This window comes from Mya arenaria, chromosome 3 (genome assembly GCF_026914265.1).
Source record: "Mya arenaria isolate MELC-2E11 chromosome 3, ASM2691426v1".
Lineage (NCBI taxonomy): Eukaryota > Metazoa > Mollusca > Bivalvia > Myida > Myidae > Mya > Mya arenaria.
The window spans coordinates 90008659-90022501 of NC_069124.1; the positions used below are offsets into that span (position 1 = coordinate 90008659).

The 13843-nt window shown below is 39.6% G+C and overlaps 3 protein-coding genes across 3 annotated transcripts in view; 2 read left to right on the plus strand and 1 right to left on the minus strand.

Annotated features, from left to right (window-relative positions):
• LOC128227146 (dual oxidase 2-like) overlaps positions 1-3782 on the plus strand; it is a 33808-nt gene extending 30026 nt beyond the window's left edge. Inside the window, exons 24-32 of the mRNA XM_052937392.1 lie at positions 12-242; positions 389-482; positions 628-677; positions 796-1077; positions 1200-1429; positions 1658-1885; positions 2293-2382; positions 2634-2762; positions 2944-3782. Coding sequence (XP_052793352.1) covers positions 12-242; positions 389-482; positions 628-677; positions 796-1077; positions 1200-1429; positions 1658-1885; positions 2293-2382; positions 2634-2762; positions 2944-3069 — 1460 coding nt within the window. The 3' untranslated portion in view covers positions 3070-3782. The remainder of the gene's footprint in view (positions 1-11; positions 243-388; positions 483-627; positions 678-795; positions 1078-1199; positions 1430-1657; positions 1886-2292; positions 2383-2633; positions 2763-2943) is intronic.
• A 3558-nt stretch (positions 3783-7340) lies between these two features.
• The window catches only part of LOC128227029 (uncharacterized), a 32589-nt gene continuing 26086 nt past the window's right edge, over positions 7341-13843 (minus strand). Inside the window, exon 2 of the mRNA XM_052937200.1 lies at positions 7341-8297. Coding sequence (XP_052793160.1) covers positions 7630-8259 — 630 coding nt within the window. The 5' untranslated portion in view covers positions 8260-8297 and the 3' untranslated portion in view covers positions 7341-7629. The remainder of the gene's footprint in view (positions 8298-13843) is intronic.
• Positions 11764-13777, plus strand: LOC128227028 (uncharacterized). The gene is made up of 2 exons (XM_052937199.1): positions 11764-11886; positions 12493-13777. The coding sequence occupies exon 2, from the start codon at positions 12502-12504 to the stop codon at positions 13201-13203; it is 702 nt and encodes a 233-aa protein (XP_052793159.1). The 5' UTR covers positions 11764-11886; positions 12493-12501; the 3' UTR covers positions 13204-13777.

Below are 13843 nucleotides of genomic sequence, written 5' to 3' on the forward strand. Positions count from 1 at the left end.
TTAAATTTAAGATTATTCATTCGAGCGTGAGCACGTGGGATTGCGACGTCTGGCGGGATATGGCGTCACGGTGACGCGCGGGGCCGCGAGCGGCATGATGTTCACGTATTCAAGCCTCCTGGTGACCATGAGCCGTAACACGATCACGTTCCTGCGGGAGACGTTCCTCCACAGATTCATTCCGTTCGACAGTTTCCACGCTATGCACAAGATCGTAGCATACATGGCGCTCGGCTTTACAGGTACACGAAACGTGTGTCACTTGACGTTAGTAATGACTATTGAACGCTAAATAGTGTATACCATTAATACGAGGCTTTTTCTTCATATATTTTTTGGTATAATGAATACTGAAGTTTAGCTGGTCATGTATATTTATCATTTTAAGTTACTCACGTGATCGGTCACGGGATCAACCTGTACCACATCTCCACTTGGGCGTCCGGTGATCTCAACTGCGTCTTCCGGGAGTACTTTCGCGCGTAAGACAACGCTTCTTAGACGTCACAATCGGTTTATATGCTTAATATTATATCACTATATATATAAAATAAAACATTTTTTAGATTTTCGGGTCATTATTGTACATTGCACTTAATACAATGGACACGTGTGTGTTAATTTCAGGACGGACAAGCTGGCGTCATTTCACTACTGGGCTTGGACCACCATAACAGGTATGCATTTCAGACATTTGTTTACTTTAATCTGACTAACTGAACAAATTTTATGATATAGCCACGGTAGAGTTTTAGTCCCTTTGTCATGATCATAAAATTATTCTCTGTGCCACAGGTTTGACAGGAATTGCGCTGACTCTGATTGTGATTGTGATCTACGTGTTCGCGACGCCATACGCGCGCAGAAACCTGTTTTCTGCATTCTGGACGACGCACTCCCTCTACATATTCTTGTACGCGTTCATGCTGGCGCACGGCTGGGGCCGCCTCGTACAGGCGCCTATAACACAGAACTTCCTGTACGGCCCACTCTTCATTTACGTCATGGACAAGCTCATTAGCTACAGCCGCAAGAAATCGGAAATCTCTGTGGTGAAGGCAGAGTTACTTCCCTCAGGTATATATAGAATGATACGTTGCCATTTATTGATACACATGATCTATAAGGCGATATATATTCTTTTGCGATTTAGATGTACAGCACCAGGTGATACCATTTTATTTTTACACCACATCCAGATGTACTTGGTCTCACGTTCAAGCGGCCTCTAAACTTCGAGTACAAGTCGGGTCAGTGGGTGCGAATCGCGTGCCTGGAGCTCGGGGAGAGCGAGTATCATCCGTTCACGCTCACTTCCTCTCCGCACGAGGAGAACCTCAGCCTCCACATCCGTGCCGTCGGCCCCTGGACCATGAACATGCGCAAGACGTACGACGCCAACAACAGAGACGAAACGCCATTTCCTAAGGTGTTAATAAACAGTTGTTTCTACCGACGGAATGCATTTACATGGATGTAATATTGGTTCAAAACCATGATAACAAAGTCCTTTGAATGGAAAATGGAGTATTTGTTTTTTGTTTTATTTTAAAAAGAAATTTGAAAATAAATTCGGTTGGAATTTTTAGAATCTACATCAGAGGTCCTACACTTTAAAACACTCAACTATACACCTCCCTATTTTACCCATATCCAGTTGTACTTGGACGGACCGTTCGGGGAAGGTCACCAGGACTGGTACCGGTACCGGGTGGCCGTGCTCGTCGGCGGCGGAATAGGCGTCACTCCATTCGCGTCCATCCTGAAGGACATTGTGTTCAAATCGCGCACGTCAGTCGTCCGCTTCCCTTGCGAGAAGGTCTACTTCCTGTGGGTAACGCGCACACAGAAACAGTTCGAGTGGCTCACTGATATCATCAGAGAGGTGAATTGTTGGATTGGGAATTTACATTCAGAGTTGAAATTAGCATTTGTGTACTCAGATACTATATTTTTGTGTTTCTTTTCTTAAAACGGCGGTAAATAATCTGTAAGTTGCGATTTATGGGGGCGTTCTTCGTTTGGACATATTGATAAAATCGGTATGTTTTGCTCCTGCCTTTGTATTTCAAAAACTTATTTAATTTAGCTCAATTGTATTGAAAGCTGATATCTTCTAGTATCACGCTCGAGTCCGATATCTTGGTAAGAACCAGTATGGATGTCCACTTGAGAGGTCATGAGACATTTCTACTGGTGGGGATCGAACCCACAAAATCTTTATAGGGATACGAACACCCTAACCACTAGATCACTCATTATCATTACTATTTAATGTTTCGTTGTTGTCAGGTTGAAGAGCACGATCCTGGTCGCCTAGTGAATGTTCACATCTTCATTACACAGTTCCAGCAGAAGTTTGACCTTCGAACAACCATGCTGGTAACTAGCACTTTTTGTATCGATAAAAAAACAACACATTGTTAAAAAGGACACACATTCGTTAGAAAACCGTTATATCACATTAGGTGGTAACTAATAACCGTACAGAAACAAAACGCCAACAATATACAATCTTCATTTCTAAGAATCTTAAGTTAAGAAGCGTACATTAAATGCAGAATTCTCGTCTTGCCTGTTCTTATGTCATGATGTTGAATGCACTTACTCGGCTATCTTTTCCTGTATTTCAGTACATCTGTGAGCGTCACTTCCAGAAGGTGTGCGGGAAGAGCCTGTTCACGGGGCTGCGGGCCACCACGCACTTCGGTCGTCCGCAGTTCGAGGAGTTCTTCCGTTCGTTACACGTCGAACACCCCAAGGTAACTGCCTGCCTCCTCTAATCACTTTCAATTGGTAATTTGATGGCAATGTTTGACTGTGCACATTTGGTAGGAATGCAATGTGAGGATAAGAATAATTAAACGTATGACATCAGCGCTTCTAAACAGCAATGCTAAGACAATGAATGGCTCTTTAAACGCCTCCCCAACTGTTTTGCAGGTGAAACAAGTGGGCGTGTTCAGCTGCGGGCCGCCGCCAATGACGCTCACCGTTGACCGCGCCTGTAACGCCATGAACAAATACCAGGATTTCCCCAGCTACATCCACCATTTCGAGAACTTCTAGACGCCACCGGACTCCCTCATCAGCTACATGTTTTGAGAACATTTGACCGCCTGTAATATTTATCATTTTTAACATCAAACGTAATTTCTAAAACATGTGAACGCCAGCAGCCAGCTGGTACAAGCAGTCCGAACATTTAAACCCACGTCGTCTGGAGGACGTCAGCGAACACCATACTGCAACAAATATCGTTAGAAACTTTACTGTGTGTAGCGCTGTTTTTTCATGACAGAAAAGTTTTACTGTGCTTCTATATTTCTATGACAATAGCTCTGCATTTTTTCGGTGAATTTCGGAGTGGAATCGGACTATGCTCTTTATATGCATTCTTTAAATCGAGAATTAACCATCAAATCATAAAACATTTTTTTCACGATGCGAGGATATATTATATGAATGCTTAAAACGATAACAGATCACCTCGTGAATATATGATCTGATTTATTTACATGTTTTGCATTAAACATTTGACTTAGTACGAGTAACTAAACTGGACTAAAATTGTTCGGTGGAAATTTGATAATGACGTATTATGCTGCTATGCTCAAGCTCATGAATAATTTATTGACATTACGCCCGATATTAAGACTTTATACTGTGTCGCATGCTTGTTCCTGACAAGATGAACATATTGAAAGTATAATCTGATAGTACAACGCCACATTGCTTAACAATACGCCACAGTGTGGCATTAATAAAATATCCTTATACAAGACCGTGTACCTTTCTGTCCCAAACCCCACCATTGCCCACGCTCCGCACGGGTTGTTACAACTGTGTTCGACGGGTTTCTACATCGCATCTACATCGACCCCCATCAATGGCCACGACAGACTGTAGAGACAGTTAGAAAATTCTTCAAAATTAATTTTGTCCCTTATTTCTTCATGCCGAGATGCATACTTTCAACGCCAGGTTGTTTTCAAGTGTTAATTCTAGCAATGAATTTCGCGATAAGCGTACGAGAAAACCTGACTATTACAGGCATGTAAAAACATGATATCTAGCAATGAGTGTGTCAAAAGTATACCTATTGCAAACCCCAAATATGTTTTATTGATTCTGCACATTTGACATTCAAGATCATACCAATGCACGTAATCAGTATCGTAGAACTTTAAGAGCAATTGCAAAACTCTACGTAGAGGAGGAGGTGTTAGAGTTGTTAAGGTTTGCCCACGCCTATTGCTGCATTATAACCACACAGCAGTAGAATTAGATAAAAGATAAATTTAGAAACCGAATGGCGGGTACCTCAATTTTGAACGAGTTCTAAAGCCAAAAATAATCATTAACTGTGTAACAACGAGGAATTACATTAAAAGCGATACACACCCGAGAAGAGAGAATAAAGAGAGCTCAGCTAAGCGACACCTTCGTTCGGTTCACATATGTCTCAACTAAGAGGGTATAGAGGCATCAGCTACGGTTAAATGGGGTCGACAAGGTTTTGAGCGCGTCACCTTCATTCGGTTCACATATGTCTCAACTAAGGGAATGAAGAGGCCTCAGCTCCGGTTAAACGGGGTCGTCTAGGTTTTGAACGCATCAGCTTCGTTCAGTTGCAATATGTCTTAACTAAGGGAATGAAGAGGCCTCAGCTACGGTTAAACGGGGTCGTCTAGGTTTTGAACGCATCAGCTTCGTTCAGTTGCAATATGTCTCAACTAAGGGAATGAAGAGGCCTCAGCTACGGTTAAACGGGGTCGTCTAGGTTTTGAACGCATCAGCTTCGTTCGGTTACAATATGTCTTAACTAAGGGAATGAAGAGGCCTCAGCTACGGTTAAATGGGGTCGACAAGGTTTTGAACGCATCAGCTTCGTTCGGTTACAATATGTCTCACCTAAGGGAATGAAGAGGCCTCAGCTACGGTTAAATGGGGTCGACAATGTTTTGAACGCATCAGCTTCGTTCGGTTGCAATATGTCTCACCTAAGGGAATGAAGAGGCCTCAGCTACGGTTAAATGGGGTCGACAAGGTTTTGAGCGCGTCACCTTCATTCGGTTCACATATGTCTCAACTAAGGGAATGAAGAGGGATCAGCTCCGGTTAAACGGGGTCGACAAGGTTTTGAGCGCGTCACCTTCATTCGGTTCACATATGTCTCAACTAAGGGAATGAAGAGGCCTCAGCTCCGGTTAAACGGGGTCGTCTAGGTTTTGAACGCATCAGCTTCGTTCGGTTGCAATATGTCTCAACTAAGGGAATGAAGAGGGATCAGCTCCGGTTAAACGGGGTCGACAATGTTTTGAACGCATCAGCTTCGTTCGGTTGCAATATGTCTCAACTAAGGGAATGAAGAGGGATCAGCTCCGGTTAAACGGGGTCGACAAGGTTTTGAACGCATCAGCTTCGTTCGGTTGCAATATGTCTCAACTAAGGGAATGAAGAGGGATCAGCTCCGGTTAAACGGGGTCGTCAAGGTTTTGAACGCATCAGCTTCGTTGTGTTGCAATATGTCTCAACTAAGGGAATGAAGAGGGATCAGCTCCGGTTAAATGGGGCCGAGAAGGTTTTGAGCATGCAACCTTCGTTCGGTTGCAATATGTCACCCCTAAGAGGGTGCTCACAGCCTCGCCGTAGACTATTATCCTATCCGATGCTCTTCAGAGCAGTAACATGACTACTTGTACGTGTGAACTACTGATATAGTTTCAATCACATAAATGATAATATTGAACAAGCTGGTTACCAGGATACATTATATATTGTGATATTTGTGTAAATTGTACAAGCTGATTACCAGGATACATGTACCTGTTGTGATATACGTGTATATTGTACATGCTGGTTACCAGGATACATGTGCCTATTGTGATCTACGTGTATATTGTACATGCTGGTTACCAGGATACATGTACCTTTTTGTCACGGATCTATGTGTAAATTGTACAAGCTGGTTACCAGGATCCATGTGCCAATTGTGATCTACGTGTAGATTGTACAAGCTGGTTACCAGGATACATGCACCTTGTGACGTAATACCGTAATACTTTAATCAAAGTTATATTTAAGATATAATTAAGATTTAATTAAATGTATATGTGTCTACATACTGTATGTTTAGTAATGTAGGGCATATTTGATTGTCATTTGAATATGGAGATGGTTGACAGCCGACCTGGTACAAATGTACAAAATGGTCATGTTAATTACAAAAACGTGTATTCCTGTGGTTGTAAAGCTGTCATATGTAGACAACAAATTAGTATAAGAGAGATGATTTTGGATGTGAAAACAGAGAGGGGTTAGGCAAGGCAAGGAAAGCGGCCTTGGGTCCTTAATGGACGGCAGTTGGGATGCGGGATTACCTTAAATGTCATGCTGTATTTAGAACTTATTATTATACTTAGAAAGAACGTGGAGCAATAAAGAACTGACATTCGAACGGTTGTTGTTTAATAACTTAAAGACTTCCAACAGTTTAAGTGAACACTTAGAGAGTTCTGTGGCTGTTACGTCACAACCTGTTTTGATCTATGTGTAAATTGTACAAGCTGGTTACCAGGATCCATGTGCCAATTGTGATCTACGTGTAGATTGTACATGCTGGTTACCACGATACATGCACCTGCTGTGTTCTACGTGTAGATTGTACAAGTTGGTTACCAGGATACATACACATCTTGTGTTCTACGTGTAGATTGTACAAGCTGGTTACCAGGATACATGCACCTGTTGTGTTCTACGTGTAAATTGTACAAGCTGGTTACCAGGAAACATGTACCTGTTGTGATCTACGTGTATATTGTACAAGCTTGTTACCAGGATACATTATATATTGTGATCTACCTCTAGATTGTACAAGCTGAATACCAGGGTTCAAGTGCCAATTGAGATATATGTTCGCGATGTTAAATGTATGACACTCGTGAAAAATAACTGCTGGTGCTTACTAAACATGAATCACCAAAACAAGGGTTTTACATACAGATGACGTTGCTCGTCTGTTAGTCAAGGAGCACATATATATTCTGGCCTGATTACTTGTTATAACACAATGAATTAGTTGAGATTCGTATCAAATTAGTCGTTAGCAGTTTTATGCATTTTCAAAAACCTTTTATGACGACAACAAAACCACAGTGTCTGTCAAGCATGAAAGACAAGCTCTTTGACGATTTTCTTGAGAAACAACAACAACAACAACAACAACAACAACAACATTCAAACAAACAACGACACAATCTTAAATGCGGTAAATCAAATTTTAATCCAAAACTTGTTTCAATAACAACTTATCTCAGCATAAAAAAGTATGAACAATATGTCAAAATCTATGAACTTACAGAATTGAATGCTTACTTCAACTCATTGGTGTTCATTGTCATTATAGATAAAATATTTTAACCATTAGTATACGTTATGATCTTCGCGCTAGGCTTAAATGTTTTATTTCCATTGAGAATAACCAATAACTTATACATATTTTTGGATTTCGTCCATGACTAAAATTGTAAATGCTTTGTAATATCATATCATGTAATTGGGTAAATAACGTTGACTTAATTGGCCATAACAGATAGTCCTTATACAAACTATTTGTGTTGCCGTCGTTTACATTTTGGTCAACTGGGTGTGGAGGTGGTACGTGCCGAATGCGGGGACCTTGTCCTGGAGGATGTGGTGGAGGTGGTCCGCGAGCATGAGACGCCCGCTGGCCTCCAGCTGCCCATCATCCACGTGCAACAGTTCCTTGACGGCGCGCCGTTTCACACCCTCCGCTAGGCCGGGCGGCTGGTTCGGACCAACAGCCAGAGCCTCGTCCACCGCTGTGTCCAACTCCTCCAGCAGCGACTGAACGTCTCTCTTCTCCCTTTGAACCTTTCTCAAATGTTTACCGAACTCCCTTTTAGCTTCTACCTCGCTGTTTGCTTTGAACTCATCTAACTTGGAATAAAGTGAATTTAAATATTCATTCATCTTTTCTTCAACTTTCATCTGTTCAGCCTTGACTTCTTCCTCAAACGTTTCGCGGAGCTGAAGTTTTCTCCTCGCTTCTTGTTGCATTATTATCATCTCAACGGCCAGCTGTCCGTTCCGTGATTTGATGGCATTAACGTCAATAACGTCGCCACACTCCCTGTGGTCGCCGTCAATATAACACTGGGCGCAGAACAGCGCTTGGTCTTTCCTACACAGAACGTTCGCAGGAGACTTGGGGTGTTTTAAGCAAACCGTCGCCATTGTTCTGGACAGTGACACGTTTCTGTTACGCTTTACGCCTGCAAACAAAATGTCTATAATTAAATCCTAACTTAAATATCATTATAAGGTTCAAACTATAGTACATACATGAACTTGCAATATTTGTATACCTTTGTGTATATAATTATAATTAAAATAAATTACCCAAAGTGACTACCGGGTAGTTGTTTCTAGTTAAGTTCCCGACGGCAGGTTTACATGCAGTATCGCCTATGACACTTCCTTATACATATAGTGCAGATCACCACACTGTGTAATAACTGTTCTAACAGTGTTGTAAATGTATTTGCTTTATCTTGATATTTCTTCTAATTATGAGACAATATCCTTGTGCTTCAAACTGACGCAATAACATATGATGATATGCACCCGTTACTAAAGAGTAAATCATTTTCCATTTCGACATTTGTAAAAGGGGAGAAATGATTCCGTTGGCCACAGGTTTCAAATAATTAAGTAATTATATTCCAATTCCATAGACTTTAACCGACAAACAATAAGATTAACAGCAAAACACCCTTAAGGACATATATCAAGAGTTCCAAACAGGCAGTGGGAGGTCGCCTTTAAAGTATTAACAAACAGAAAAATAACCATCATAGATCTAAAGCCATCCGTGTGCAAAAACTGTGCATATATTCTAGTAAAATAGGAATTTGTCTTATGTTATTTTAAACCCTCGCTTCCAATGGAATTTCATTTGTGTACCGTCATTTCCAAATGAAATTTCCTTATTTCCATTTTATACCCTGGCTTCGAAATTAAATTTCCTTTTTTGTATCGTTATTTCCAAAGGAATTTCCTTTTATATAGCCACGCAGACACCAGTCAGGCAGTAACAGTCAGATATGGTAAAAAGTTAAAAACATTATTTGAAAATGAATAAGATATACTCGTCAAAATAAAATAAGGAACACATTCTGATATCTTAAATAACGTCAGAGGCAATGGAATACTTTTTAATAAAATTTGTATAGTATTATATGAAAAAGAAAAAAAACCCAACTTGTATAGTCTTTAGATGGAGTTCATGTTTAAATTGTTTTAATTTAACTGCGCATGAGAGCGGACCGTGTAGGAACCCATCAACATTCAATGATTTTGACCATATGGGCAGGGTACAGGTCACTTTAAATGCTCCGTTAAACTGCATAAATTCGTTCAAAATGGGTTGATAGATGATAGAAGTATATGTTTTAAGGATTAAACAGTTTTAGCTATGGGTGTCAAGGAGGTAATCGTTGACATGCATCTTGCTGGTAGAAATAGAACGACGCATTCCGCTGCATTACAAAAACATAATCATAGAGGCCTTTAACATGTTCTAGATATGAGTTAAATACAAAATATGCATTAAACATATCTGAATGTGAATAAACACAGAATATGGCTACTGGGGTCAGAATTTGTAAAAAAAATGGGAGTCTTCTGTTCAAAAACTGAAAATCAACAACTTCGTGATATTGATTCATCCACTTGAGTCCGGCGGTAGGACACAGACAAACACATCTTAATTTTAGAGGAAACTACAAAAACATACATTTGCCATAAAGAGGTTCATTTTGTGGATGGGTATTTTTGCCTGCTTTGACAACACTATTGTTTCGATGGCCGTGCCATCGAGTATGACGCCCCTGGTGTCCCTTCTTTGGTAGCTATAAGTGACATTGCCACTACGAGGTAGGGAACTAGATATGACTGGGCCAAGTTACCTAAAGGCAGTCCGTAACTGTTTCCTGTCTCCATTTGCAAGTTGGACCAGCTTCATTTTGGGGGTGTTTGCTAACAAGGCCAGGTCTAGCATAAGCGTTATTCAAAATGTCCAGGGGGATCAAAGGCGGTTGGCCTGCTTGCCTTTTTGTCTGTGTTCAGACATGTTTAAGGAATCCCTCAATACCGTTTTAGCGACATACCCGTGCACTGTGGTGCTTTTATTGAGGATTGGGCGCCTCCTTTCCCCTGGTAAAAATTAGAACACGTACATTTAGCTTTCTTTTATGGGTGATATGTGAGTAATGGTACTTGAATGAGGCATACTCACAACAATGTTAGTGTCAAATTCTTAGTGATTTCGCTTCAAGTTACACATTTACTATAACACAACACACATGGATGGAATAATTCGTTTTGATTGGTGCCTTGATAATTGGCTGGTCGATGGGCTCAAAATTTCATTTTATTCAACTGGTTTGCAAATGTAATGAATAACAGTTTTGTGCTTAACTTGAATGTTACAATTAACTTCATAAACTGATTGAGATATATTAGATTTTTAAAATAGTCCTTAACTTATTTTGATGGGTTTAAGTATAAATACATATATTCCTCGAATGTTTTCATCCCTTGCACAATAAACCTGAAATAAAACAAGAAATAAAACAAAATTAGTGTGCACATCTCTGATCAATAATTCAACTTTACTTGCAAATCAAGTTTGAAAGCCTTGTCGTCAGTTGTTCGGGCACAAGTTTGTGGAGCAAGCTACTCCCTCGTATTATATGCACGGGCGGACTACTACCGCAGTTTTACAGCTTTTCTCTCTGATACATTGTACACATTATCACAGTGATGCGTAAAAGTGGTTGTTTTTAAATCTGACCCCTTGCCAACTCCTCTTAAAATTATGTGCCCTTCAACACCGTTTTAAACTTATGGCATTGTTGGAGCTTGTGGCAAAAATATCTCAGACGTATTAGAGGTATCCCTCTGATACTTGGTTCACATTAGGGGTCGTGGTGCCTGGCATTTTTATTTTCGTTCATTAGCGTGCCCTTGAACATGATGTTTTCACTTTCGCTGTATTAGAGTCTGCGGAGTTCATGAAATCATGTTTTAGTCACAACCTACTCATCAGTTACGTACCTTTAATATGTTTATTTTGGACTTTTGGGACAACAGTTTTTGAGTTATAACGCGGCTAATGGGCAGCATTGTTTGGTTTTATGAATGAAAAACTACTTTTCTTACAGTTATGTTTCGTTATGACTGTGTGGAAAACGGGTTACTTTTCTAGAAATAATCAAATACATGTAGTATGATTTTATCCTAATACTTACCTACATCATTTAAACAGCCCGTGTCATGACGCCGTGCGGCGGTTGCCATCATTGCTGTGTCTATAGTTTCCCTTAATATAAGTTATGACTTTTGCGTCAAATATCTCGATGAATTAAAACTGTTTGATGCATAATCTTCAAGTATTATCTGTGAAGTGTTGTAGTTCCAGTGTTGTGCCCGTTAAATAATAAATATCATGTTTATAATGTTGAAAGAGAATTTGGTAAAGTGGCCTTATCAGGACATACTTGACTTAATTGTTCATACAAAACCATCATTTTTCGCTTAAGACGTCACTTGGATATTAGGTAAAAAATGCTCGGCTGTTTTATGAAGTACTAAAGGCAGTTTTTTCTTTGATATGCTAAATATTTCATGCGAAACATATCATTTTATGACAATTATTTTGCATTTGGTTTGTTTCATCTAAAACATATTTTTTGTATAAAAATGGAGGAATAATTATACATATATTATTATTTCTGAGATGTTTTATAATGTATAAAATTCGAATTGGATCTGTATGTGAAATTTGCCAGTTACAAACAGGTACATTTATTTTGTCTTTTTTCGTTGCAAATTTTGTCTAATTGGAAAGCATTTTTATATATTTTATGATATGTTTTATAGCGGTTTATAAAGATTTATCAGTGTAATAAAAATGATTTTTCACTGTCTTAAACAGTGATTTTTTTTGGATATTTTCATTGTTATTTTAGCCCGCTCTCGCTTTCAAATCAAACGTGAACGCACAAAGATGGGACCCAATTTTAACGACGTCATTTTTGAAATGACGTTACGTTCGCATACAAATTGGCGTACATTTATGAAAATTTAACTACATTAAACTGTCATTTGAAATCTTTATTAAGGATTATAGTAAACATAATACAAGTTTGTATATATAGCTTTGGGTGCTCACTCGGTGAAATATAATACGATCATACCGGCTGAAACCAATAATTATCCTCTATTTATTACAAATCCATAAAGTTATATATTTCCATAATTGTATTCTTATTTTATTGATTCATATTTGTATATAAAGCACATCATTAGGTGAGTTATGAATGAAGAAGTTCAAACAAATAATTAAGTTTTGTATACATGTATTATTGAAAACATTTTTTCGAGGTGTAACTGCACTATTTTCAGTTTTCCACAATGTCGAAGAGACTGTCACCCGCTTGCCAGGTGCATCCATCCACGAGGGCGGACGTTGTCTGTCAGAAGCACAAGGAGTTTCTGTGCACCAGGTGCCTCATTAACGGCGAGCACGCGCGCTGTGACATCAGGGAGCTGCGCCAGATGACGTCACCGTCAGAGGCGGTAGCAATCCACCTGCTGGTCCTGACTAACATTGCGAAGGCCAAATTGTTGAACCGAAATAGGGTTGAAGAGGAGATTGGGGAGCAGGAGGTGGTTGTAGCCACCCAGATGGACCATTTTCTGGATCTTCTGAAAAGGAAGCTCGCCGGAATGAAGAACGACTGTGTGAACAAGATGCGGGAAGACTTCGAGAAGAAGGCAGAACTAGCTGAACAGCTTAAAGAAAAACGTGATATTGAAAGAGTGATGGAATTGCTACACGCCGAAGTCGATATTTTGCTTGAAGCTGACAGTCAGCCACAAACTCCAAGGAAACTGAGGGAGAACCAATCCATGTCGGAGGTGGAGTTCCTCCGACACCTCGACAAGAAACGGCAGGCCCAGAAAACACTCTCACACTTGAAGGAAACAAAGATAAGGCCGACTTCTAAGTTCACCCTTGCGTTTAGCCTCATAGACATTTGTACTGGGCGTAGGAGAAATTTCGGCAAAGCGGCCTTAGACGTTCGCTCTATTCATATTGAACAGGACAACTGAGTGACACCGATATGCGAGAGACACGGCTTACGTATTGAAAGCTACATTCAGTTTATTAAATTAAAGTATGTATCATCACAGAAACTTTAGCCTAGGTGAATGCACCATAAGCTGTTATATGTATGTCTCAAGTATATATTGCAGAAATAATGATTAACACAAAAACAATTGTTTATCTCCTCAATGTGGCGGATTCTTTACCCCATGTTGTTTTGTTTTGTTCTGTTGACGATGACGATTCTAACGATACAGATTGTAATGGTAATTTATAGTAGGGGGGAATAAACAATGAGTGCATAACAGTGACAATCAAAACAGCATGTACAATAAATATAAAAATATTACATACATGCATATACAAATGGTCCATACTCTGCACACCGTCATCCTTTTATACTTAGTGTAGTATTCTTATTTACTATGTGAATTAACAATATCAAACCATTGTCGAACATACTTATACTTGTCTACGCATGGGGAAGCAATTTGTTTCATTGTTATAATGTAGTCAAATAGTACTTCAACCTAAACCATCAAGTAGATCTTTAACCGCTTTTGTCCAGTTCTGTTTAACATTTACATGCCAAAAGAGTTGTATCTAACAGTATTATAATAAACAGGTACAATTAAAGAGTTCGAA

Coding starts and splice junctions, on each gene's coding strand:
- LOC128227028 (XM_052937199.1), top strand. CDS start 12,502: ATGTCGAAGAGACTGTCACCCGCTTGCCAGGTGCATCCATCCACGAGG.